This window comes from Drosophila erecta, unplaced genomic scaffold (assembly GCF_003286155.1).
Source record: "Drosophila erecta strain 14021-0224.00,06,07 unplaced genomic scaffold, DereRS2 tig00000021-arrow-pilon, whole genome shotgun sequence".
Lineage (NCBI taxonomy): Eukaryota > Metazoa > Arthropoda > Insecta > Diptera > Drosophilidae > Drosophila > Drosophila erecta.
This window is the reverse complement of record NW_020825198.1, coordinates 10,908,263-10,934,450: the sequence shown is the minus strand read 5'-3', so window position 1 is coordinate 10,934,450 and position 26,188 is coordinate 10,908,263. Positions and strand designations below refer to the sequence as shown.

Genomic DNA, 26,188 nt, shown 5'->3' with positions numbered 1-26,188 from the left:
ATATATTACTTTACCTCGTATGTTTAGGGATTTATGCAAGCCTCTGCTTCTGCTAGATTCCTACTAATCTGTGTATATGCTAATATTCAGTCAATATTATATTCATATCTTCAATGGAGGATCGAAAACCTGAAGTTCTGTTCGGTTCTAATGGGAAGGGTATATAAATTTCGGTTTACCGAAGATGAATACCTCATCTGTCACATATATGTACAAATTATCATTTAAATTTTAGCTTTAAATTTTCGATGTTTCTCTTGTTTCTGTTTTTGTTTTTTTTTTTTTGCATTTGCAGTGGAACAAAATCAAACAGTCCTAGGACGATCTTGGTATCATATGGTATAGGGTATATGGTTTATATGGTATATGGTTGCTGGATCCCTCGCGGTCTCAACTAAATAACAGTACTAACTTCGTATCGGAGCTGTAACATGGATAAGGCATGTGGAGGATTTGAAATCGGAAATGGTGATGAAACGTAGATTTAGTTATGGTGTTTTGTTTGTGGCTGGCAATGCAAGAATTGGTTTAATTGTTTTCTGTAATTTATTATACCCTAAAAATTTGTTTACAACTAATACTATGCATATGCTTAAAATTGATTAAAAAATATAATATTTATATTTATAGATTTATTCACGATGCTAATAACTAAACGAATTGTACGACAAAATTGTTGAATAAGACCAAAAAAGGGAGCCATGCAGTTTCAGCAATCCCAAAAAAGGTTAACAATTACAAAAAGGTGTGACGAGGGACTTTTTCTTTTCTTCTTTTTTTTTTGGGTGGGTTGGGGTTGGGCGAATGGTGTGTGTATGTGGGTGTGTGTGTGTGCCCCTAGAAAAACGGGGCAATCTTCTTACTGGCTAGGATTCAATATTATTCATATTTAATATTCAATTACTAGGAGCGTAAGAGTTTGCATTCATTTATCGGCTGCTATATTCTGGCTGGCAAATTAATTCAAATATGTAATGCAGTGGTTAACAAAAAGGGAAACTACTAACAATTATGTTTAGATCGGCTCTGTTTCTTCGTTCTTTCGTTTTGTATAATTATTTAATTATAATTATTGTTTACAAGTAGCATAATTAATAATTACGTGTATATTTGATGTTGGTTTCTTATAAATTGTTTTTTTTTCTTGCTTTTGTTTCTTGCGTTTTGTTAAAATTATAAAATTACCTAATCAAGAAAACCATATTAATAATAATAATAGTTGTTACTGCTGCTGCTGCTGTTCTGTTTGTTTTACGTTTCTGTCAATTGTAATCTACGGTTGGTGGAGGCCTTTTAGGCCTTCCAGTTGTTCTGCCGACTGCCGCTGGCTCCACTTTGCTGCTGGGGCGGAATCATCTCCAGTAAATATTGGCGCTGCAGCTCCGCCGCCCGCTGAACGTCCGCCATGCTGTTGGAGCTGCTCGAGTTCTTCGCCGATCCGGATGACGAGCTGCTCTTCTTGTTGTTATTGTTGAAGGCTAGCGGAATAGAATGGGAAAGTGCATTACATTAGTAAGCAATGGGTAGTGTTGATTCGCATGCTATTGGAGATCCACCGACTGACTGAGGCGCATTTCTGGTAGCCAGTTATGAATTTTCCTGCCAACGTCATTGACATCTCACCTGCCACTTGTGCCGCCTGCGCCATGGCCATTTGGTAAGAGTAGAGAAGCGGAGCAAACTGCATCATATGCTGCGGATTGCCACCAAGTCCTTGTCCCAGAGCTGAAAGAGAGTTTATACAAATAAGTAAAATGGCACTTCAAATTGACATCTAGCAAAACGCACCTCTAAAGAGCTGCTGCTGGAACGCCTGCATGGCGGCCGCCGTGGCAGCTGGCGAGGAACCGCTCAGCCCTGCCGCCGGATTGGCCGAGCCCGTCGATGCTCCTCCAAAGTTACCCAATCCCCCCAGCGCAGCCAGATTGCCCAGCTGGCTGAGGTTGCCCAGATTGCCAAGGTTGCCCAGACTGGCCAAGCTATTGATATTCAAGCCACCCATGCCGCCAAGGGCACTGAGATGAGCAGCCGCCGCCAGCGTGGCCGCCGAGTATTTATCGTAGTTTTGGGCCTGCTGTTGCGACTGCTGATCCCGCTGCTGATCTCTGTCTCGCTGATCGCGCTGCTGTTGCTGCTGCGACTGATGGTGATGATCGAGTCGATCGTTGCGGGAGGATCTAGAGGATGTAGTCGGCTCATGGTGATGCGCTGGTGACGGCCCAGGACTTAGGATACCCGCCTGCTGAGCGGCAATAGCTGCTGCAGCGGCGGTGGCAGCCGCTCGCGAGGATCGCGATCCTCCAGACGACGGCGGTGGTGTGGCTTGACTTTGTGGTGGCGGCGGCGTTGGACGCGGCGTCGCTGGTGTCGGCGTCTGGCATTTGGTGGGTATCACCGTCACTGACGGCGGCAGATTGACCAGTGCGGCGGCCGCCGATGCATGCGACGCCTGCAGCTGTTCCCGCTCCCTCTGCAGATGCGACGATGAGGAATTGCTAGACACCGCGGAGACGGACAGCGAGTTGCCACCGCCACTCGATCCATGGTTGTCCACCGGCGAGGGACTGCTCTGGCTGGCCAAACGCTGTTCGATCTCCTGCTCCTGCTGCAGCGCCTTAACGAAGGCCTGTTTCAGTCGGTTGGTGTGCTCCGCCTTGAGAGCCTTCTTCACATTCGAGGTGACGCACTGCTCGCAAATCACCTTGGGATCTTTGTTGGCTGCAAGTAAATGGTGTCATTAGATTGCTTATCGCAATTATTAAAATATTTGCACACTTACTCTGTTTCTCCCACTTCCACACGGGCGTAAAATCAATCTTGCACTGGGCGCAACGGAATGGAGCTGCCACAGCATTGGCCTTCTTATTGACGGTCAGATAATCCACAACGGTTTCCAATCCAAGAAGGTACACAAAGTCCGTGTTGCTGGGATTGGGAATGAAGTGCATCTCTGGCGGCGGTGGCTTTGGTGGGGGAATCTGTCATAGATAAACCAGTATAAAACCAAAATATCTCAATTTTCCTAAGCCTTTTTGCACTCACCTGAAGCAGCGTCTTTTCCAGCTGCTTGCGAAGGGCCATTTTAGCAGCCGCCTGTCTTTGAGCAGGTGTCTGTGCATCTTCTCTTGGCGTGGACCGATCATTCTGCCAAGAAATAAGTTTATTAATCTATCCGTGAATGGGATTATGGTTGTCAGAAGGACTAACCTTCTGGTCGTTGTGCAGATTCTGATGCGATTGGGACAGTGGTAGCGCCGGCGTGATGGAAACAGAATTGCTTATGGTCCCAGGTACCTTCGAATTATCCGAAATATTAGGCTGCATGTTTCAACGATTTGGTTGGGTTGGGTTTTGGTTTGGTTTGGTTGTTATTTTTACAGGATAGCAAATACGAATACAGAGCAAAAGTTGAATTTTTAGTAGTCGGGTGATTAGTTTGATGCGAGAAATGAAAGAATCTTTAGTGCCACTTGCACGAAGTCTCCTCGGTTTTTGGAAAATCCTCATACAGAGGCCGACTTCGGCTGATTTGACAGGTGAGTAGTGTTGGGCAGCAGTGTTTGCAGTGTTGTAAGCTTGTCTGTGTTGCTCAGTGTTGGGCAGCTGGTTTTTGTAATAGTTACATTTTGAAATTCAGAAATATTTTGAGATATAGAAATATCTATTTGACTATTCTTTGAGGGAAATTAAAAAATGTTCTGTGGAATACTTTGTAACAAATTAATGTTGCTATGAAATGGTTTCCAACAATTTCCTAATTTTAGGAATCATTTTCCAATTTTAACTATTAATAATAAATATTTTCATATATAATAAATTTTCTGTACGCTCTGCGCTGAATATGACAAAAATGCATTAATTTTAGGTGTATATTTATGACTAGGATCTTTTTCGGAAGTATTTTTTAAATCAAACTATATTGTAAAGAGAATTTTTAAATACTTAGGGCTGCTTTAATGTTAGTTTGTTAGTATAAAATGTGTTTTGTATTGGTAAGCGTGAGTTTTTGTGTTCCTCAAGTGTTTGGAATACATGTTTGTCTGCATAGAATGTTTCATTGCTTGGTGCTTTGTGGACAGTGAATGTGCAGTGTCTTTGGTGCTTTTGGGCAAAAGGTGAGAGAAAAACTCGGCGCTTACGGCAACGATTACATTACAATAACTCACATTGCGTGGTTTCAGACTGGAGGGCGGTGCCGATGTGGGCGTGATGGTCACCGATGGCGTGATGGTGAGATTCGGCAGGTTGGTGCGCGGCGGCAAATTGCTCGAGCGGTGCGATGAGGAGGTGGCGGGCGTGATGGTGGTGCCGGCGGCCAAGGTGGCTCCAGCGGGCAGCGATGATCGTGGCGGCGGCAGTATGGAGTTGCTGCCGCTGCGATGTTGGCCGCTCAAGGTGGCCGCTGCAGCTGCAATGGCCGAAGCAGCCGCCGCCGCTGAGCTCGAGCTTCCCGTTCGACTGTTGGTGGCGCTGGGGATTGTATATCACATTATTAATAAGAGGAACTTGCTCCAAAGTATATATGCCCACCTGATGCTCACGGCCGGACCGCCGCTGCCGCTCAAGCTGCTCCTGCTGCCCTTGCTGTGGGCGGGCAGCGGTACCGCCGACGTGGGCGTCACACTCAGCGATCCCTTCGAGGTGAGGGCGGCGGGTATCGCCGAGAGTGGATTGTTGGGCGATACGCTGGTCGGTGTCACCACCAGATTCTCCTTCATCACCTGCTGCGATTGCTTGAGTTTCTTGAGCAGCATCAGTTTGGTCTCCTCATTGCGCAGATCCTGTCGCAGCTTCCTCAGACTCTTCTCACGCTCCTTGAGCTCCGCATGGCTCAGCTCCTTGATGGGCACATACGGGGGCATCTCCTCGTCATCCGTCTCCGAGTCGATATTCCCATTCTGCTGGCGTCCATTGGTGCGAGCGGGTAGTAACACAATGTCCGGTGCCTCGGCATAGGATTTGGGTTCGGTTCGTGGTCGCAGGACTCTTCGCTGCACCTTGTTCTCATCCTGGCCGCCGCCTATGGAGCCACCTGTCGCACCTGTGACACCTTCACTGGCGTTAATGCTGTTGTTGTTGTTGTTGGCTGTGCTGGAGCTGTTGGTGCTATTAGTGCTACTGTTGTTGTTGTTGGTGGTGGTGGTGGTGGTGCTGCTGTTGGAGTTGGTGTGACTGCTATTGGAGGTGGTGCCATTGTTGGTCGCCGGCGATGGTGACGGGGTGATGGTCAGGCCAGCGTTGTTGGCCGTCAGCGCACGCAGATCCCGATTACTCAGCGCCGCCGGAGATGGAGCCGGCGTTATGGTCAACGCCGGATCACGACCGGACCCCAAACTCAAGTCGACCACATCGTCGACCTCCATTTTGGCCATTTTCGCTCGTCGCGTCGTCGTGATTCTGTATGTTGATCAACTGCAAGGAGCCAGCAAATACAAATCGATTAGTGAGCTGACAAACAACATTTTCATACACTAAGTTGACATTTCTAAAAAATTTATTTGTTTAAACAATAAATGTAAATTAGTTTTAGGTGTGTTTACAAATTATAAAGGAGTATATGCAAAAAAATAAAAAATGTTGTCCCCTTTCGGAAAACACAAAGAAGTGAGCTGCGCTTAAATAGGGGTTAAGGGGGCGTGGCCCGGAAGGGGGAATTTTGTGGCCTTCGTGTTTTTGCCAAGGGTTGAATTCGGGTTTCCTTTTCAGTGTTTTTATTCCCGTTTTGTTTTCGTTTCGCCATAACGACACTTTGAAAGCGGAAGTACGACTGTCTAACCCCTAAATGTGTATCTGTATCACCTTTTCTCCCTTTTGCGTGCTGGTAAATAATAAAGATATCCTGATTTCAATTTATTAAGGCGACGACCTTGTTTGGGGAAACCGATATATAACCATCCATTCTCGAGGCAAAGATAATGAAAAAAATGAAAAAGAGGGGAGAAAGCTGCACTAAATCACAAATCAAATCGGATTTGATCGTTGATATCCCAAGTGTAAGTGGATTTGGGGCGCTTGTGTGAGTGTGAGAGCACTTAAGCGAAAAATTTCTTTCGGTTCGGACATTTTATCTTCCACAAACAAGTCACGTTTTCGATTTAACAAATTTTCGCATACAAAGCCGCTGGTTTTTGCGGCTGCAAGAAAATTTACATGGAAACTGAGCTAGTCGGTGGGCGGAGAAACTTGTAACAGCCGCCGATCGCTAAGAAGAATCTGCATCATCGTTAGAGATTATAAAAATATTGGTTAATTCCGAAAAGTTCATTCACTCAAAATTACCTAAGTTTCTAAAATTATTTTTAGCAACAAAAAAAAAAGGGTATCAAAAATTTACTCTTATGCAAGTTCACACACTCGAGTGTTTACTCAATTCTTTTGAGTGTTAATGGTTACAAAATTTGCATAAAAGGCGGTGCGAAAGACAACAAAAATTCAAGGCCATTTCGTGGTTAACGGGTTTTTGCAATAAATTTGCTTTTCCAAACACACGATCCGGTTTCAGTGAAGCTCCACTGTACCTAGTAGTAGAAAAACTAGCCGGGATCCAAACCAGCAAAAACAGGCGCACACAATCGCAGTCGAACAGCAACAACAACAGCTAACCGACACGTGAGAGCGAGAGGTGAATAAACCTTTCAAGCAACTTGAGCTGCACCAAAGCACAAACAACAAAGCCCAGCAAATACGACAAACATTCACCTGCCGCCGCTGCTGATTTCGAAAAGCAAACAGCACACAAACAGTACCAAAATGTCAATAAAAATCATTTTAACAAGACTCCATCAGCGATAAAGCTGCAATAAGCGTCACAATTAAAATGAAATATACATACATAAACGTTGGATCGTAAATAAATAAATACATAATTCATTGAAGCAGGTGGCAACACTGGCAAAGCGGAGCTTGAAGTTGAGGATCTCCACTTTTGCAGATTCCGGCCGAAGAAGAGCGAGTCAAATGGCATAATTACACAGAGCTGGGGCAAAGCAAAAAAAAGTGAATAACAAAATATTAAACAACTTGGCATTGTTGTCCCCAATGTGCTATAAATTAACTCGCTTCGAAAGCTAGCACACAAACAAACACGCACGCTTACTCGTTCGTTTTTTATTACTTTTTTCTTCCCTCCGCTCTCTTTCTCTTTCCCCCTCCCCCGCACCGAACCACTCTACAACGTGAAAACGGCGGCTGTCGGCAGAGTCTCGTTACTTTCGACACTTGTGTCGTCATCAGATTGCGCTGCCCGCTATCAGTGCACAGTGGGTCGCATTCGCGGGGTGTACCAGATAATAGGTGGCAAAGCGTGCTGTGCGATAGTGGGCGACGATAACGTCGGCCGGAGGGGCTACAGTGGTTAACAGGTACAGCGAACCAAACTGTAATTTGATTTCTTGAGATTAAACACTTGCTCTTTCAGACATTACTATTGGTATAATACTACTATAATACTACTATTACTATTGGTATAATTCAGGTGCTTGTGTATGTATTAACTTTTTTTTTGAGAAATAAAATAATTTGTTTAACAAAGTTGTTTGTAATAGTTTGTTTGTAATAACATTGCCAGTTAGAAGATGTCACTCTATTAAAACAATTTATGAAAGGCCTCTTAATATTGCTGGTATATTAGCACACGTTTGGTTCAATATATTCATTCAAAATAAATAGTTGATCTATTTCACTGCAGTTGCTGTGTGCCAAGCTCCACTGTGCCTCGAAGTTGTTGGCCTGTGTGTGCGAGTTAATTCCACAGCGCGAGATTGTGTATGTTTGCTTGTCAAAGTGTGTGAGTTTGTGTGCTTTGATGATTGTCAGCTATTCCTTATTAAATTAATGCAAACATTTTTAAATTTTTATAGATGCTTTTTAATGCTGGCGAGCATTATGCGTGATGAGTGCCACTCCACCCCCCTCCCTAACCAACCACCCCTTGGACATGCTTTCCGCACCGCTTACCCTTTAACCCCTGGCCGCCTTCGAGTACGCAAAGCGACTTTATTGATTTGTTGCGACGTTTGGCATTTGTGTGACTACTATTGTGCTTAATAGCGCGCTAAATGTGCTTAATTAGCATTTGTGAGCTGCTCAGTTTGTGTTCACAATGTGTTGTCGGATATGCGAGCATTTGATGATGATCTTAAGCCTGTTGCGAACAGGTGTACCCCATGCTCAAGTTCAAGTTTAAGGGTCGTTAGCAGAAGCAGAAGTGGTAATGTACCGATTTTCAAATGCAAATTCGATAGGATTTCACGGGGATAACTGCCAAGATATCCGCATTAAGTGAGCAAAGGCGATATTGGGGTTATATCAAAGTGACCGAAGGAGATAAAAAGCGGATGGGGGAGGGGGGAAACGAACTTAGAGGCGAATGACAAGCGACGACGACGCAAACAAGCAAAAGAAATAAGGTTAAATCAAAAGTACAGTTGTGTACATAGCGCGGCCAGCAGCAGCACCAACAAAAGCAACAACAACGGCAACGGCAACAGCAACAACAACACAAGCAAAAGCGAAGAGCAACAGCAAAGCAAGCGAAATGTGTTTGAGTGTGGCTGCGGTGAGAGCGACAGAGAGAGCGCTAGCGGCGAGAGCGAGAGGAGGAAGCGGGAGAGCCGAGAGTAAGATGGAAGAAGAGAGCGCACGTCGCACACACGCCAAATGAGAGTAAGAGGAGAGCGGGCGGCGTATTTTGGGGTCTGGCCACCCAAAAGCACCATCCCCCCACTACCCCACAATCACCACGGTTACACCCACACCATCTCCCACCCCTGCATTTGCATATTAGTTTGTTATCAACCTTGCAGATAAAGACTTAACTAAATACTTTCTTTGAATTGTTGAATCATCTGCATTACAAAGCACTTCATCTTTGATTATTTTAAAGAAGAATGCATATCTTTAATCTGTGAAATATAGCTTTCAAGGCTCATTGCGACCAGCGTTTTGCTGATTTCATATTAGTACTCGAAAACCATATTTAACTGCGTACATATTTACAGATATCTAAACTCATGCAAGAAGAAACGATTTATAACTTGCTTTAGAACGTTGTAGCTTTCGTTACCAGGCACTATAAAACCTTAATCTACCCACTTTTCCTTCTGGCAGCCCACTTAGATTTGATATTTATTTACTTGCAGTCACAGAATAGTAGTAAAAAGTTGTTGTTCTGCAATATTATCAATAGTACCCAAGGTCTTTGTCAATAACTCTTGCAAGAAAGTCTATATGAGTGTTCAGTAAAAACCGCCTAAAAGTCATTTGGAACAGAATGAAAACATTTTAAATTATCAAAACGCAAGACGCAGCTTGGCAAACAAACATTTATTTCGCCACGTTTCGGTTCGACATTATAAGAAATGCGCATATCTTATATCTTATGCCATTGTACATGGGCGGCGAGGCGGGTGAGGGGGGATTGGAGTGCACGGGTGTACGAGGTTTAGTTGAGTGGATTGGGGGAGGGGCGGAGGGAGGAGGGAGGTAGGTCTCTGCTTGGCTGCTGAGAGAAAAAGCGAGAGAGCAGGCGAAAGAGCACGACTTGTTGTACATGGATGGGGTGGGGTGGAGTGGAGTGGAATGGGGTGGGGTGGAATGGGATGGGGTGCAGTGGGCGGCGGGTGGAGGGCGGCGACAGTGGCGACCGACCTTCGTACATATTTACTCATCCATGCTGGGATTTGGAATCGGAATTGGGAGGGTGGTGCATCGGGTGCTCAAAAACACAATCCCAAACCCAAAACCATACGTAGGCCAATTCGACAACTGCAGTCAAGTTGATGTCATCGAAAACTGTGGAGAAACTATCGAACTGCATTTAAAGAGTTCTATTGCACCGAAATGTGAAATATGTGGTGAGTTTAGAAGGCTCTGTCTCGAAATCTTTAACTTACGACCTTATCTTGAAAGTTAAAATTTTAAGCTTCTTACAAATCAAGTTACTCATTAGAATAACCAAGAAGAATTATGGTGATTGTTGACATAATCTTGATACAAATGTATAACTCAGGGGAATGGGTCAACAATATCAAGAAAAATGAATCAGAGTTTCACATATACTAGCTATAATATATGTACATATTGTATAGCACTGTAATCTAGAATATTCCAAGATAACTGCAGACTGTTTATTTCCCATTGCCTCGCAATTATATACCTTATCTCCCACAAAATAATGCCTAAAAATCTATACAAACAAAGTGATTTGGAAAAAGTACCAAACTAAACTAATCTAATCGAAATATCTGTCTTACATTTTTTCAATGGAGCTATTAAAAAGGGTTTTGCGAAATGTTTCCCCCTTGTTGCAATTAACTTAAGTGCCCTATGACAACTCCCTCAAAAAAAGCCCACTGTACCTTGTCGCTTTTCTCGTTGCGTTTATTTATAACAACCGATAAGCAGAATTTGAGCAATTTGCTAGCACTGAAAACAGCGAACAAATGACGAATGTCATACATAAAAACCAAAAGTTCTAAATGGGTTAACTGAACATTAGGCACAAACTAATTGCCTGCACTGTATGACAAACCAGACAGAACTACATAAATGGAAACAGATTCTTTGCATTATGATTTGGTTTTATTTTTCTTGCTTATCAGTTAGGTATACACAAAATTAAAATGTCTGCTGAGTAATTGGCAAGTTTAAAAAAAAAAACTTTCGAAGGGGGTTGGGAACAGCTGTTTTTCTTCGTGCTCTTGACCAGTGTGGCCAACTAAATAAACAGTAAATACAATACATAAGGAGCAATAGCAACAATGCAAAGACAAGCTAAAAATTAATGACTTTCAAACTGGTTTTGTTTACTGTTGTTGTTGTGAAATGAGAAGAAAAAAAATTGAGCAGCAGAAGAAGAAGCAAGGTAGTCGCGATGCCAAAGCATCATTTAATGCTTTGTTCGCCTCCATCAGTAAGAAAAGCAGTTTTTACTTTATTTTTAATTCAACATATTTTTTTTTTTGCTTTCCAGAGATAAGCATTGCACGCGGGAAACAGATGGAGAAAGTGTATTTAAAATATTATACAATGACAGCAGCCAATCAAGCAGTAGTTAGTCTAGCTAACTTTATAGATGGTAACCCTGCAAAAGCCCAAAAACCCCACAATAAAAAAAAATTTTTTACATTCATATATGTATACACATACTTTCCCAATGCCTTTTTCGTCAAAAATAGACCCCTTTTAGCTTGACAAGCATTTTTAATTAAAGGAGGCTAACACGGAATCAATTTACCAATAATGATGGTTTCCATCTATAATATTTCAGTTTAATAAACTAACCAAACTTTAACAATTTACATATCATGTCAATTTGCAATTTTACCCAATTGCGCAGGTAGGGGTTATATACGTTCATGTATACGGTGTTATATATAAATATTTGATTGCATATATACATATGGCGAAATATGCAATTGCCCACCTCTCCACTCTTCTCCTTGTTCACGCTGCGTCTTTGCTGTGTTTACTGTTGTTGTTACTTTTGTTGTACATAAGCAGTCCGATCCATGAATGTGCATGTTTTCCACTCACACTCCCGAATTTCACATAGGCAATGGGTTCAACTTGTATATGAAACCAAACGACCGACCGACTCTGCCGGCGTCGCTGCCAACGTCACCGTCTCTGCTTTTGTCTATCCAACCATGCGCCCCTCCACCCCTCTGCCGTTCTTTGTGTACGTGTGTGTGAGTGCTATTACACCTGAGTCCAATAAATTGGGTAAGGGCTATAAACATTTACCACTTAAATTGGTTCATAAAGTCAGAAGTCAAGGCAACTTTTATCTTTTTGCTCGATCTAGAAGCAATTTATTTTTGTTTTGTCGTGTATTTGTATATTTCTCGTCATTTTTTTTCAAAATATTATATAGGTGAAATCTTCCACAAAAATTTAATGTAGAAGTGGTAGACAATTACATAATATGAAGAATGTTAAGTATTTACTATAATATTTAAAACAGTAAAGGGTCATGTAATGTAATGTAATGTTTTGCCTATAAATTGAAAACGCCTATCCTAATTGCTTGCCCACGAGTGTGCAGCATGTATTTTATGGCATTCGGTGGCCGTTGACTGTTTGGCTGAGAAACGGCAAGCCAAAAAGGCAACCGATCTATTTATTACAATTCAGAATTCACAATTCACCCTGTGCAGCGTGTACATCATTACGCATTTGCATTTGGCACATTTAAAATTTCAGCGTGCTTAATTCTTGCTTGCTTCCTGGTTTTATTTTGCTCGCTCTTTTTGTGCTTTGCTTTTTTGTTATATTGCTCGCCAAGCAATTGACGCCTGCACTTCGAATGCTTTGGAAAAATTCCACTTAATCAAGCAAATTACCAACGCGTTGCTATGCTTTTCTCCTGCTTTTTGGTTTTTTTTTTTTGCTTTTTGTTTTTGGCTATTTTTAGGCTTTGTGCTTTACCTTTTTTCGGTTTTTGGTTATTTGGTGTTTCGGGTTGGCAAAACAAAGATGGCATGCTGCACGATGGGAATGGAAATGGAAATGAGAGAGAAACGCTAAGAAGCGTTAAGAATAACCCCGAAAAGTAACGCGTAAAAGCAGCGCCCAAAAAGAAATAACAAAAACCAGTTAGCCGATACTTTTCTCTCGCGCGGACAGACACACATACACTCACACACTTGCACACGTGCGCAAAGTTAACCTTTTTTTATGACATACTACGATGATAAGTGCGAAAAAAGCGGAAAATATTCGTGAATTTCATTCAATTTTGCTAAGAGATTTCAGTTTCGTTTGCCATTAGTAAATGAAGTGAATATAGCAGTCTATAAATAGGCTTATCAAAGTCATGGCATTGCAATATATTAAACTTCAGCCTTGAACTAACCACCACATACAAATATTCCTTTATACAATACATATATAAATAAAGGGGGACCTATGTATTGTATATAAATATGCAAATTCTGTATTTTATTTTATTCGCCTATGTGCACAGACATATTACCGTGTAATTGTATCTTAGCACGCGTTTTTCGCCTGCAAACTGCATGCTTGGGGGTCACAAAGTCTTTAATCGTGTAGTCGAGGGGTATATAATACGTACATATAGGTATGTATACAAGCCGGCTATCAATCCACATAAGGTGTGTATAGAGTACGTTCTCATAAAGGTATGTATGCGGAAACAGTGGGGCGAGCAACCTTTGAGATACAAATTTTCAGGAATTTATGAGATACTTTCTACCTGCCCACTAAACATCTGCCACAAGTATCGTAACTTAATATAATAAATCTTTGGTACATTTTAAGATATCTACTTAACCACTCTATTTCCCAAATGTTTAGTATAGTGGGAAGTTCGTACATGCGACAAAGAAGGTTTAGTCATACAAAATTAGAAAAACCCAGTTTAGTAAAGCTTGTTTATATAGAAAGCCGCAATCTTAAGCAACAAAACATTCCATACATCTTTTTGGATTATACATAAAATTCTAGATTTCAACCCCTTTCCATTTATCGACCGTCTACTGTTGTGATTATTTACCCAAGCCAAGCGGCATACATAATTACATCTGTGCCACGTCACTTCCTGCATAGAGTAGCAATACCGATAAGTATCCCCAACAATCTTAAGATTGGGTATTTGGCAAATCGAACCCTTTGGATCTAAATAGTACGTTCGGCCATATGCGATTGAATATGTATTATATGCAGTGTAGTCCAAGTACTTGTACATTTGTCTGTGCATATGCATGGCGTATAAAAATAAATGCCAGCGAAAAAAAAAATGGAAAAAGAGAAAACATTTTTTCTAGCTCTCTAGCTGATAAGCAGGGCGACACTTACAAATTTGTATGTACAACACATGCATATGTACATGCACACAAACGGACCAAGTACATAAGTGTGAGTGTGTTTAGGGTCTGAAGAGTACGTAATACTTTCAATTTGACTGTTGTTAGGAGGGCTGATTCACAGTTTTCATCTTAATCTTGACAGATTCGCTTTACTATCGTTGTCCAGCTACTGCTGAACTAAAACTAAACATAAGGTTTATGGCATAATTATGGGGTTTTCTCAGAAACAATATAGTTATATAAGTTGGATTATATACGTGCACATGTTCATTTAAATTTCTTTAGGGTCTTGTTATCAGCACCCAAATGGTATCTAAAAATAACCCTTATAACATAAGTTGGCCATTCTATAACAAAACTCTGGATCATGCAAATGTATCTAGATTGAACTCAAAGTATCTATAGCACAGCCTTGTAGAGTCTCGTGTATCTTTATCTGATCTTGGCGAATAAAATAGTGTTCAAGGTCGGTGAACTCTGCATGAAAAGAGAAATCGCTGGATGCAGCTAAATAACGGTAACGAGCTAAGTGATGCTGCAACTACAGCGACTAATACAACCACTAGTGGCTGCTACTAAAACTAGTATTAGTTGTGCTGCCTTCTATGTGCGGCACAATTCCTTTTTTTTATGCGCTTGTTCTTATTTTTGCACTTAATGACGTGTAACGAGCTCGCGCGCGTGTTTTGCGCTCTCTCTCGCTCTCTTTATATATATATATGGGTTGGCATGTATATACATATGTACACCATATAGATGGCCAGCATACACACAAACATATGTACTAGTGGCTGGGTTGTGCGTGCGAGGGAGATGGCACTCTTTGAAAATAAACAGGTAAAAAAGGTAAGCCAAAAGAAATAACAACAAAAAGTAGCTTTGCCACTTTTTTTTTAGCCGTCTGCCTTTTGTTTTTTGTATTTTTTTTGTTTTATAATTTTTTTCTTGAGTGAAATGATCGTCAGCAAACAACCAAATTGGCCTGGCGGTTTTTCTTCTTCTTGTCGGTGTTGGCCAACAATAATTATCGCCGATACCCTTTAAATAATTAGTCAGCAAGAGCTGACCATGAAAAATCAGCACAAAGTGAGGAAATCGATGTAGGCTTTTGCAAACTGTTTACAGCAGCGCTTTATCTTTCGTAAAGTAAACAATACATAATGTACATACAGTACAGACACACACATGTAGTGCGTGTTTTGCAATTAATCACTAAACATTTTTACTACTATCAATGCTATAGTGCTAATTGATAATTACTACCAAGTTTCATTACTATTATCTTTGTTTAACAGGTTACCGCTGCTATTGTAGCAGTGCATTTATCACTAGCAATCAAAATATAGTAAATAATAATATAACTTCGGAAGTTTCGCAACTGTACTTCATTTTCTATACTGCTATTCAACTTTACGACCATGAAAATCGTAAATAAACCCATAAATTATTCATAATCAAAGATGGGAACTCTGTTTTAGCTTTCAAAGATAAATAAGAAGCGTTTTCAAAAAAACAATCGGCAGAAAAGTCATTTAAACGGTCAATTGCCTCAAGCGGCCAAAAGCAAATGTCCGAATGAGAGGGCGATAGCAGAAAAACACAAAAACCAAACACAAAACTAAATGAAACTGAGAGGCACTGCATAGTGTGTCAGAAAGAGAGGGCGGCCACTGTGCGAGAGAGAGGGGGCAGAGCAGCTGACAGCTGCCCATTTAAATAGCAACGAAAAAAAAACTGCAGGTCGACAATGAAAACGTATTTTATGGCCAACAGCATGTATTTAATAACAGATATGCTAACATATTTAACCCATAGTATAAAAACGATTTACCATTTATGCATCAGTTACACATTCCCGTATCTACAATGTAATAACATTTAGATCTTCAAAGATTACAATCAACTATGTTATTGGTTTTCAAGTGAATGGAAGGGCACGAATGTATATTATTTATAAATTATTTGTAAATAGGGTGCCTGGTATATTTCCCAACAAGCGTGTATTTATTATTTAAAAAAACAGAGAGGTATAAATTGAAATATAAAAAAACAAATGCGTGAATATAGGCCACTTAAACATGCAGACAAGTGAATTGATACTTTTCACATAGATCACATAAGATATGAGATATTTGGGATAAGTATAAGTATAAGCCACCGCAAACAATCACAACTTGTGAGTTATGATGATGAATATTTAGCAGCTGAGATGATGCCTTTCAAAACTCTTCAAATGTGCTTCAGAACCGGCCATTAAAAAATGTTAACCACATCGGGATGTGCATAAATTATAATTTACCGAAGCGCAGCAGCCCCAAGATGTCGAATCGGAAGAAGAAGAAGAGCGGGCGGGCGGGAGGTTGCCGTATAGGTGGAAACAGGGAGAGAAGGCGACAGACCGATACAAAAAGCGAGAGAGAGAGAGGGGGAGAGAGAGTGAGAGCGAGAGGAAGCGAGGGAGAGCGAGAGCAGCCTTATATACACGGACATGGAATGTTTGCCTGTGTGCACACGCAACACACACTCACACATAGATTCCGCCGTTTGGGTTCTACTTTCGTGTATATACATACATATATATATACTATCGTATACTATGTACAGTGGGCACTACATATGTACAGCTGTGTGTGCAAGCATCGGGACAGCTAATCAGGCAATTAAAGAGCCACCAAATAGCGCAAACAACAACAAATGGGTTCACACAAAAAACCAGAAGAAAGAGAAACAATTTCAAAACTGAGGTGGGAATCGACAATCAGATGTGCCAGCAGCAGAAGCAGCAAAGTTCGCCATCAACTAACTACATGGTTATAATGTCTGCCATCGCAAAGTGAATGTGTTGCAAGAACCGAACCGTCAAGGGAATGGGAACCGCCGTTTTCTTGTTTACATAATGGTTGCAAAATTAAGAAAATCCCAACGATTCGCAGAAACAAGCTGAGTTGTCATACGCAGACAGTGGGTGGCATTTCCAACTGCCCCGCCCCCCTTTCTGGTTCAAACACCCACCCATGGACTAAACCTGCAAATGCCACGCACTTTCAACGTATTTCAACCACCGAAAACAGCGCAAAAAGCAACCAGAATACCACATATTTGTTAGTTAAGCTGCACGACTAAATGATACCGGTTATTCGTTGTCCTGCAACCCTTACAAATTCAAATTTTTCAATCACCACGCACATATTAAAAAACACAAAAACCATGTGACTATAATATCTAAGCCTCGTGGGAAGTTTGTGTATTAAAAGCTATAAAAAGATATTAATAAATCACCCTCTATATCTATACAATTTAATTCTGCGATATTGAGTATTAAAAAACATACAAGACATTACAAGACTCAATTTCATTTATACTATTCAGAGGATAATTCCCATTAACCCTAAGAGCCAATTGTAAACATTCATTATATTAAAATTTAAAGTCCGGTTAAGTGCTAATAATAAATAATATTAAATACTTGTATAGGGGTGAACTGATTTATCCTCCCCGTGTGGTATTTTTTTTAAGTAAGGTTCATGAATTACGAAATAACATGGGAAAATTGGATTACATTTTTCGAACAAGTATAAAAAGCATTGCATTTTATAGAAGTCTTACACAAATATAACGGTTTGTACAAATAATACGAACCTATAGGTTTCTTAAATGGGTATTACTTGATGGGCAACTAGTTTCAAGGAACTCTTATAAGAAAAGTTTGGCAAGGGCTTCCGAGTTGTTCTTAAGTTTCCATGATAATAATGCAACCCTCGAGTAAAAAAGAGCCATTATGAAAACAAGAAGAAAAACAGATTCGACAAGTTACTTCACTTAATGCGGTTCCCCCGCCAAGGGGAAAGGAAAATCCGCCGCAAAAGGGGGTTGGGAAAAACCCAAACGTAGGCGGCTGCTGTTCTAGAAACTTTTAGCGAACCTTTAAAATGGGCTTTAAAAAAAAAAAATACGAAGTAAGGAAGGAAGGAAGGAAAAGAGCGTGGAAAGCCTTTACGTCTGGGCTCCCTTATTCGCCGGTTACGCCCCCTGAGGTTATGCCCATATAGCAGCACAGCCCGATGGCGCCACCCACGCGCCGCCCCCTAAAAAAAACCGCCCACCCCCTTCTCCCCTTTTGACCTGTCTGTATGTTGGGTAACTTTTTTTTTTGCCTGCTTCTTCTTTTGCCTTTTGCCCTAACACAAAAATGTGTATCTAGAAATATTTTATGCAGGCAACTCTTCAGCGGGGGTGTGGGGCATTTGGAGGGGGGTGGCAGATAGGCGAAGTGGGTGGGGCTGGGACAGGAGGTGGGGGGCGGTTCAACCACCTCACCCCCGGCGCCCAACAATGGTCGCTGCTCTGGTTTCAGTTGTTGGTGCTATTGCCTTTGGTTTCGGTTTTGGGCGTGTTTCTGGTGGCACAAAACTATGACCGAAAATCGGGAGTTGGGTGGTTCTGTGGGGCGGAGATATCGCTATTTCAGCGCACATATAAATCTTTTCACAAGATATACGTACAGTCGAACTCGCATAACTGCAACGTGCCTAAACAACTTCGCAGTAAAATTCAATAATATCTGTCATCATAACTTAAAAACTTTTGTAATTTAAAACTTCTGAAAACACACACACACATATCAATAAAGTAATATAATAATATGCATGTTCTCCCGAATGTAAATGCCTTGTAAAAGTTGTATTACATAATAGTTTACGCAGATTTTTCTTTTAAAAGACAACAAGCTGCAATTAAAAGAACCATTTCTTGACCAAAACTAAATCCATTATCGGGTAAGCCTTAAAATTTAAAGAAAAACTCCCATCTATGTAATCCAAATCCCCCTGAAATGAAAGTGCAGATGCTAGTCGTTGGAGCTATTGAAGTGGAGCTGTATATATATAAATATATATTGATATACATAGACGGCACATCAAGACACATGTCCACATAATTGCCAAACGCGCAAAATCGAAGTGGCGACCGGCCCACTCCACCCTAAAATACACCACCCCCAAACCGCCCACAAATGCCCAAACCACCCAGAGCCCAACCCCTCGGCTTAGGATTACTCACCAGTCTGCATTTGCAGGTGGGTGGTACAGTTGCGCTTTCAATTTATAGTTGGATTTCCGATGGCCTGGGTAGACTACTAAGCCAGTTTCATAAATAATTGCGGAATATTGAATTTTGAGGTGCCCACCTTTGGAGCGAAAACAATTTCCCCAACTGCCAATGATATTTGCGCTAATTGCCACTGCCGTCGTCGTTGGCATTTTCATTAAAATTGCGTAATATTAATGGTCGAATGCAGCGTGTAGTTTGTTTGGGCCTGGGGTCACTACTACATACGAGTATATGTGGCTAAAACTAATTTCCCGTCCAAGGTTTCATGGTTTCACACAGGAACACAAACCATACGAGCAGCATCAACCAATTCGGATTTTCGGCATTACAATTTGTGGAAATTTGCATATTTTTGGGGGTGCTGACCCCGAATCACCCGACGAACGCATAAACCATATTCGCTTCAACCTGCAGCAGCAAGTTCACTGATACACAATGGTCTAGGCATATCATCGCATAGATTACGCAACTATTCCCAGGATACCGCCAGTGGCTACAGAGAGAGAGAGAGAGAGATAGAGAGAGAGGTGGGTGAGGGGGCAGCGGAGGGGTTGGTGGCTTCACACATTCGCGGCGACACATTTGTGCCACTCGACTCCACAAGGTACCACCAGTGTAAGCCACCCACTGGCACCCACTGGCCACCCGAAAATGGTAGGAAATCCACTCAAGCACATCGAACACAGGGCATTGGACCACCAGCCACCACCCAACCACACGGACTACCACCCCCTCCAACACTACGCCACTGTACAGCTGGTATCAAAATAATAACACGGAAAATCCGGCCCATAAATTAGGAAACCCAGGTTATCTTGCATCCAAATCGGTAGAGTTCGCTTCATTTACTATTTTTATATATGTATGTATGTCTATTATTGAGTCTTATCAGCAAGTTTCTGAGATAGAGTTCACTTTAAATATATGTACATATGTAGCTTCCTAAATACAGCAGATTTCAAAGAAATGGAATGGAATTGTTCTAAAGAAAGCGACTTTGAAAACAGAAATTCGGATGATAAGTTACACCTTGTATAGTACAATTATAACTGAAATAAGAACAAAATACAATAATGATGACTAATACGTATAAAATCGCTACCGCTGATAAGTCGATGCGAATTTGATTCTAACATTTATTAAATGACCGAAAGTATGAACTTTAATTCTTAAGTGATTTCCCAATCTGCAGAGGTTGCTGTCATCAGAGCGACGATATTTGCTATAATCTCGACCTCAGCTGTGCGTAGGCCTTCGTTGGGCGGCGATTCCGGGGGGGCGGTGGTTCATCGGATGATGTTGCTGCTGCTGCTGCTGTTGTTGTTGCTGTTGCCTTCGTTTTCGGGTAGCGACGAGCCCGGATATTATATGCATACTTGAACTATGCGAGGAAGGAAGCCAGGCGACCAGACCAGCAGCAGCAGCAGCAGCAGCAGCGGGAGGAGGAGCAGGAGCAGGACCCCTTCTGTCGTGCCATTCCCCAAAGTCCCCTAGACCAGCCCCACCACCACGCCCCCTTATCCTGTTTTGTATATGTATCTGTTTTTGCATGCTCCTCTCTCTCTTGCTCGCTCTCTGGCTTATGTGTGTGTTTGCGTGTGTTTATATACATGTGCATGCACAGCTGTACCGTTTCGGGGCATTTTACAGCCACAGAGCCGCCGCCACAGACCACCCGAGCACCACCCACAGCCACCCCCGCACAGGACCCACCCACAACAACAATGCAAAACGTCTGCATTTCAACTAACGCCACCCGATACACAAACAAAGGTCGAGGGGAACGGGCTCCGCACAGCTCCTCCCTCTTGCGCCACCCCTCACAAAAAACCAACAATCCACCCACCGAAGCACCCACCCACCCAGCCACCCACTCAACACCACCGCCCACCCATCCACCCACTGCAGCAGCAGCCATCTCATATTGCCATAGTTGTTGTATTCGTCTTCTTATTGTTGGTGCCTTTGTTGTTGTTGTTGTTGTTGTTACTGCTGGGGCTGCCGAAAAAGTTTTATACATAAGCGGAAGCTTACGAAAAGTCCCCCACCCAAAGTGAAAATAAGGGAAACCCCCTTGAAATGCCAGAAAAACCGAGCTCATTACAAAATCAATAAGTTAATTTTTCTTTTTTTTTATTGTTTCTACTATTGCGTGCACTATATTTACGTGACATTTTTATGACAAACTTCCTGCATATTAAATCAATAATACTTTAGTAAACAAAGTTAGAGCGCCGTTTCCAATGACTTTTCGGTTTACCTGCAATTACATCCTAAATAAAGTGATACAAAATAAAACAAATGTACCTAGTTAATACCATTCTGCTTTAAATTTAAGTTGCTCGGCCTTCTTGGTCGCGAATAATCGATTTTTTCAGGAGCAGCAGCGCCAAAGTTAAAACCACCCACTCATCCGCAGCACGAAGGCAGAAAGTGGGGATCCCATAAAGAATATATGTATAAGTGAAGTAAAAACAACCGAGGAGACAGGAAAACAACTTCCCAGAAAATGTGGGCTGGGGGTAGATGGGGAAAATCGGGTTGGCTAAAGGTTGGGCTGAGGTGGAAAGTATGGAAAATCCAAATAAGCGAATTCCTTTGGCTCGCCCTTTCATTTAACCTTTTCCCTCCGCTGGGGGGATTTTAATAAAATTCTTAGACTTGCTGCTCAAGTACTTACAAGAATTCCATGATTTATTGTTTATTTTCTGGGAAAGGGCACAAATTCTTCGTAGCACATTTGTACTTTTTAGACGCAGACTTTAAGTCTTCACTGAGTAATATCTTTGAGTTACACTTACGGAACACAAAGAATATAGGTGTTCTTTGCATCGATAGTTGGCCGAATCTTCCCTGGCTTTGGGTGTTATCGTAATCGCCATCACAATCGCTCTTGAATCGCTTGCGAACTTTGATTCATTGTTCTCGATGTTTGTTGCTATTGCTGCTGCAGCTGGGCTTTTGTTTTACTTGTCAACAGAGAGTTTAGTTTGGTGCATCGGCTTGGGCTTAGGTACTACAGAAACCCCTTCGCCAATCACCCTCGGGCCCTCTCCTCTGCCCATCCAAAAACAACAATGCTGCGGAGGACGCTGCATGCAACTATTGAGGCATGAACATGCAATTTATGTACCTCTGTATGTGCATACATACGTATATGTATATGCACATACATACCTACGAACTATGAAATACAACAACAGCAGCAATAAGCGACTGTACTTTTGATATAAAATCCACTACACTCAACACACTACCCATACATGGAAAAGCAAACACTCGCACACATCATACACACATTTCCGATGTGCACGTATGTATGTATATAGTACCGAAAATACCCCACCCCCTCCACCCACTACCCACCACCCCTTTTAGAGACACCCACTTGGAGTGGAAAGCTCTGTTTAGTTTTAGTTGCGCTTTAAACTGCATTTCGGCTTGCGATGCCTTGTTGTTGCAAGCTGTACATAGAGCATTGCATGGGTGTCGACAGCGGGGGGTGGTGGTGGGCTGTGTTACTTGTGCAGCAAACGAAATAGAAAACAACTGCAATATGTTTGCTTCCCCGGAATGCAGAATGAAATAGCCAGGAACACAGCCCCCACTTGCAATGCAGGCGGCTGATTGAGCCAAAAAAACAGGCATTACACCCAAAACATGCCATCGCCAACCAATTCCAGTTGTCATCTGAAAGTTGCACAAGTTTACAGAAGCCTATCTATATGCATTGTGTGGTAGAAACTCTGAAAAGGCTGGCAAATGCTCTGGCTTAAGCGAAAAGTTTTCATAAGCATCGGAAAAGTTAAAAAAAATCTATTCAGAATGGGGCCGTTGTTTAATTTATATGGGAATTAAACAAACAATGAACTTACTGCCTTTTTAAACTAACTGCCACAAACTAACCTATCCTAACTGGTTGTAGTACGCTTAGTTACCAACTTTTAATTCAGACTAATTAAAAATAAACCACGGAAAAGATAACCCCTGCTTGTATATATTTATCAATAATATAATATATGTATGTATCAACAATATAATTTATTTATCAAAATTATAATATATTTATCAGTAATATAATATAATTATCAATACCTGGCTGTGTCTACTTTTAAACAAAATTACTATTTCCTGAACCTTTGACCCCTTTAAGCGAAATTAGAAAACTGCGGATGTCGAAGCAAGTGCCAGGGGGTGGGGAGGGGAGAATGGAGTGAAAAGGGACAGGAGAAATGAGGAAGAGGAAGAGCGGAGCGGTACTGCAAAGCCGTCGACTTTTGTTGCTCCACTTGCACAAACAAAAACGCACGAAAAGACGAAAAGAGAATTTCGGCTATCGAGCAGCTCCCCCAAAACTCACGCACACACATACAAACACGCAAACTCACCTGCAAACTCAGGTAAATCGACACATGTGTTTGTGTGTGTGTGCGGGTGAGTTGTGCTTGTGTGGAGCTGACACGGCAACAAACAAAGGTAACGCCAAAGCCAAATCTACAGCGATAAATCTAGAAACCGGGCATTCTAGTTCCAACCTACCAGATATTTTACCTCTTTCCATTCAGCACTTTTTTGTTCATGGCTAATTGGTGGGGGATACTAATTATCAATTAATTACGAACACATTTTATAAATATATTTTATTTTGTAACAGTATTTGTGTAATTCCTATTTTTGTTTGCATTCCATTTTAATTTGCCTCTTTGAAATTCATAGGTATTCTCATTTCTTAGCAATCATTTCGTTTTGCATAGCTAAAAACTAATTTTCTTAAATTATTTTCCTGGGAAAACTTCGATTAGCGATGGTTTAATTGATTAACAGTCATCTAAACTTTTGGGCTTCACCTGATCCGCTGTGAACTAGTTCACATCTCAGCTACCCCCTCCCCCTCCCCTTAGTGCGCCCAAAACAACAACAATTGCAATTACAGCAACACCAACTGCACTATTGCAACAAGAACAACAACTACTAGAAATGCGGGTCTGGGTCGTAAAATCGAGACCAAAAGCAAAGAGGAAAGGAAAGGAGGGGAGAGAAGAGGAAAGGCGAAGAGAAGTGCAAAGCGGAGGCGAAGAGGATGGGGAGACTCGACGAGACGTCGAGAATGCAGTGCACATAAAGAATGCCAAAATAAGTTTAAAACTAACGACGAACCGGGTTTTAGTGCGTGCGTCTGTATGTGTGTGTGTGTTTCTGTGGGAGCGAGACAGCCAGCAAGGTGGTTTTTTGTATGGCTGGGTATTTGTATTTTGGAGCATGCAACATTGCCGAAAAATGCGTGCGATGGGGGATGGGAGAGAAAGAGAGAGGGGGCGAGGGAGACCCCCAAAAACGAGAGAACCGAATGGGAGAGAGTTTGCGAAACAAGTGCATTTCTGCATGAGAGTGTGTGTGTGTGTGGAGGGGGGTAATTTTCGAGAAATTAACAAGTGTTGCAAAGCGCAAAAAGTGCGTGCGGGTAATTAGCAAGTATAAATAGTAGATATATACAAATGTAAAACAATGAAATACAAAACGAATGGGAAAAAGTTCATTAACACAGCGTTGTAAAATACCGCCAACAAATCTCATTCATAAGCGAGAACCGTGTGTATAGATAACGGGAACGGAAAGAAAAAACGAGCAGCGGCGACAACCCCTTCCGAAAATAAAAAGAAAAACCGCGGCAACCCAGTCGAGCGACACAGGAAAAAAAGTAGCAGCTGAAACAAGCTCCTAAGCATGGCGTCCCAGCAACAACAGATAAAAGCTGTAAAAATTGTCAATATAGAAGAAAGAAAGGCAGGCAACAGCAACAACAACAACGCGGAGAAGAAGCAGCAGGCTTTGGAGCTTTGCGAAATAATGCGCGAGAGTTAAAGAAGAAGCCGCCAACGCCAACTGCGACGTCGGCAGCGCATTTTTAACGAGCCGAATGACAAGCGCACACAAACAGAAACACCAACACACACAAAGGCACTTATGCAGATGCATACAGTGGAGGGCGGAACCATAGCAGCAAGATTATTGATAAATTAAATAGATTCAAATTAGAAATTTAAATTTGTGCTGTATATTGCAATGAAAAGCTATTGAAGTGTTTGGAAACTTAAAGGCGTTGGTAAAAAGTATTAATTCATATTACATTGATTAAAATACAAATATTATTTATTTAATTCTAGTGGCAATATTTTAGCCATCGTATGTGTTATAATATAGTTTAATTAATGAACTTTGGGATTTAAAGACTTTTTCAAATTGCCACTATTGCATTGACCTCGATTGTGCGACCACACACACACACACAAGGAGGCGCACAGATGGGCGACATGCATACGAGACGCCGCAGCAGCAGACCGGTTGAGGTTAAATTGGATAGTGGCAGTGAGAGAGAGAAAGAGAGCGGGGCGAACGAGAGAGCGATTGGAGATGGAGCATACATATACATATTGAATTTTTCTTCTTTGGCGTAATGAAAATTTTAGCACTGTTTTGGGGCAAGAACATAGTGGGGGAAAAAAAATAACAGAAAACTTACCCGCGTGTGAAAATCCGTTAGTCGGTGGCGCCTCTGCCGCTGCGCTGCTGCTGCTGCTGCGGAACTCCTCTCGACTTTTCCAATTTCGCATGCACAAAACTATATGGATTTCACTTAATTAAATACACTGCCTATGTACACCTTATATATGCACTTATACGTTGGTATGTATGTATATACGCCTCACCAACACACTTGCAGCACGCGCTCTGCTGACGTCGACGCCGCTGCTTTTTTGCGGCTATTTTATCGAAATATTTTACACGCACTGCAGAATAGACTTTGTTTTATTTAAATAATTTTGTTTGTCTTTTGCTTTGCTGTAAACTTTATACGCAATTTGTTTACTATATCAAAGAGAGTGACACACACATCGACACAGACGCACACACACAGATAGGCCGCTTCATGCACTCGTGTGCGGCATTTTATTAATCCTCGTCGATTTGTTTGTTAAAAAGATAACGATACGATATTGTATTGTATCCGCCGAATCCACAGATAACAATTCGATTTAATTTCAATTGTGCTTTTTCGCCGCTCCGCTCACGCACACTACCTCACACACACAGACGAGACCGCGTAGCACGTCCGAACGATCCGAGAGATGAAAAAGTAAAAAAGTGTTTGTTTTGTTTTCCTCCCTAGCGATGGCACGCGAGTCGATGCTAGCTCGATACTATCGCTGGCGCTAGGGATTTTGTACTATCGCGGTGTTTTTCTCTTTGGC

The 26,188-nt window shown here is 41.8% G+C and overlaps 1 protein-coding gene across 2 annotated transcripts; it reads right to left on the bottom strand.

Annotated features, from left to right (window-relative positions):
* Positions 1-420: 420 nt before the first annotated feature.
* Positions 421-26,111, bottom strand: LOC6543585 (dual specificity protein kinase splA). Of its 2 annotated transcripts, XM_001972262.3 has the most exons (9): positions 25,459-26,087; positions 4,531-5,412; positions 4,167-4,470; positions 3,208-3,294; positions 3,043-3,144; positions 2,780-2,978; positions 1,789-2,718; positions 1,624-1,725; positions 421-1,478 (listed from the first exon to the last, which is right to left on the bottom strand). In XM_001972262.3, exons 2-9 carry the CDS (start codon positions 5,370-5,372, stop codon positions 1,294-1,296), a joined length of 2,751 nt encoding a protein of 916 aa, XP_001972298.1. In that variant the 5' UTR covers positions 5,373-5,412; positions 25,459-26,087; the 3' UTR covers positions 421-1,293. The 2 variants fall into 2 exon arrangements, with proteins under 2 accessions (XP_001972298.1, XP_026832397.1); XM_026976596.1 differs by lacking the exon at positions 3,208-3,294 and having other exon boundaries at positions 25,459-26,111.
* Between the last annotated feature and the right edge of the window lie 77 nt (positions 26,112-26,188).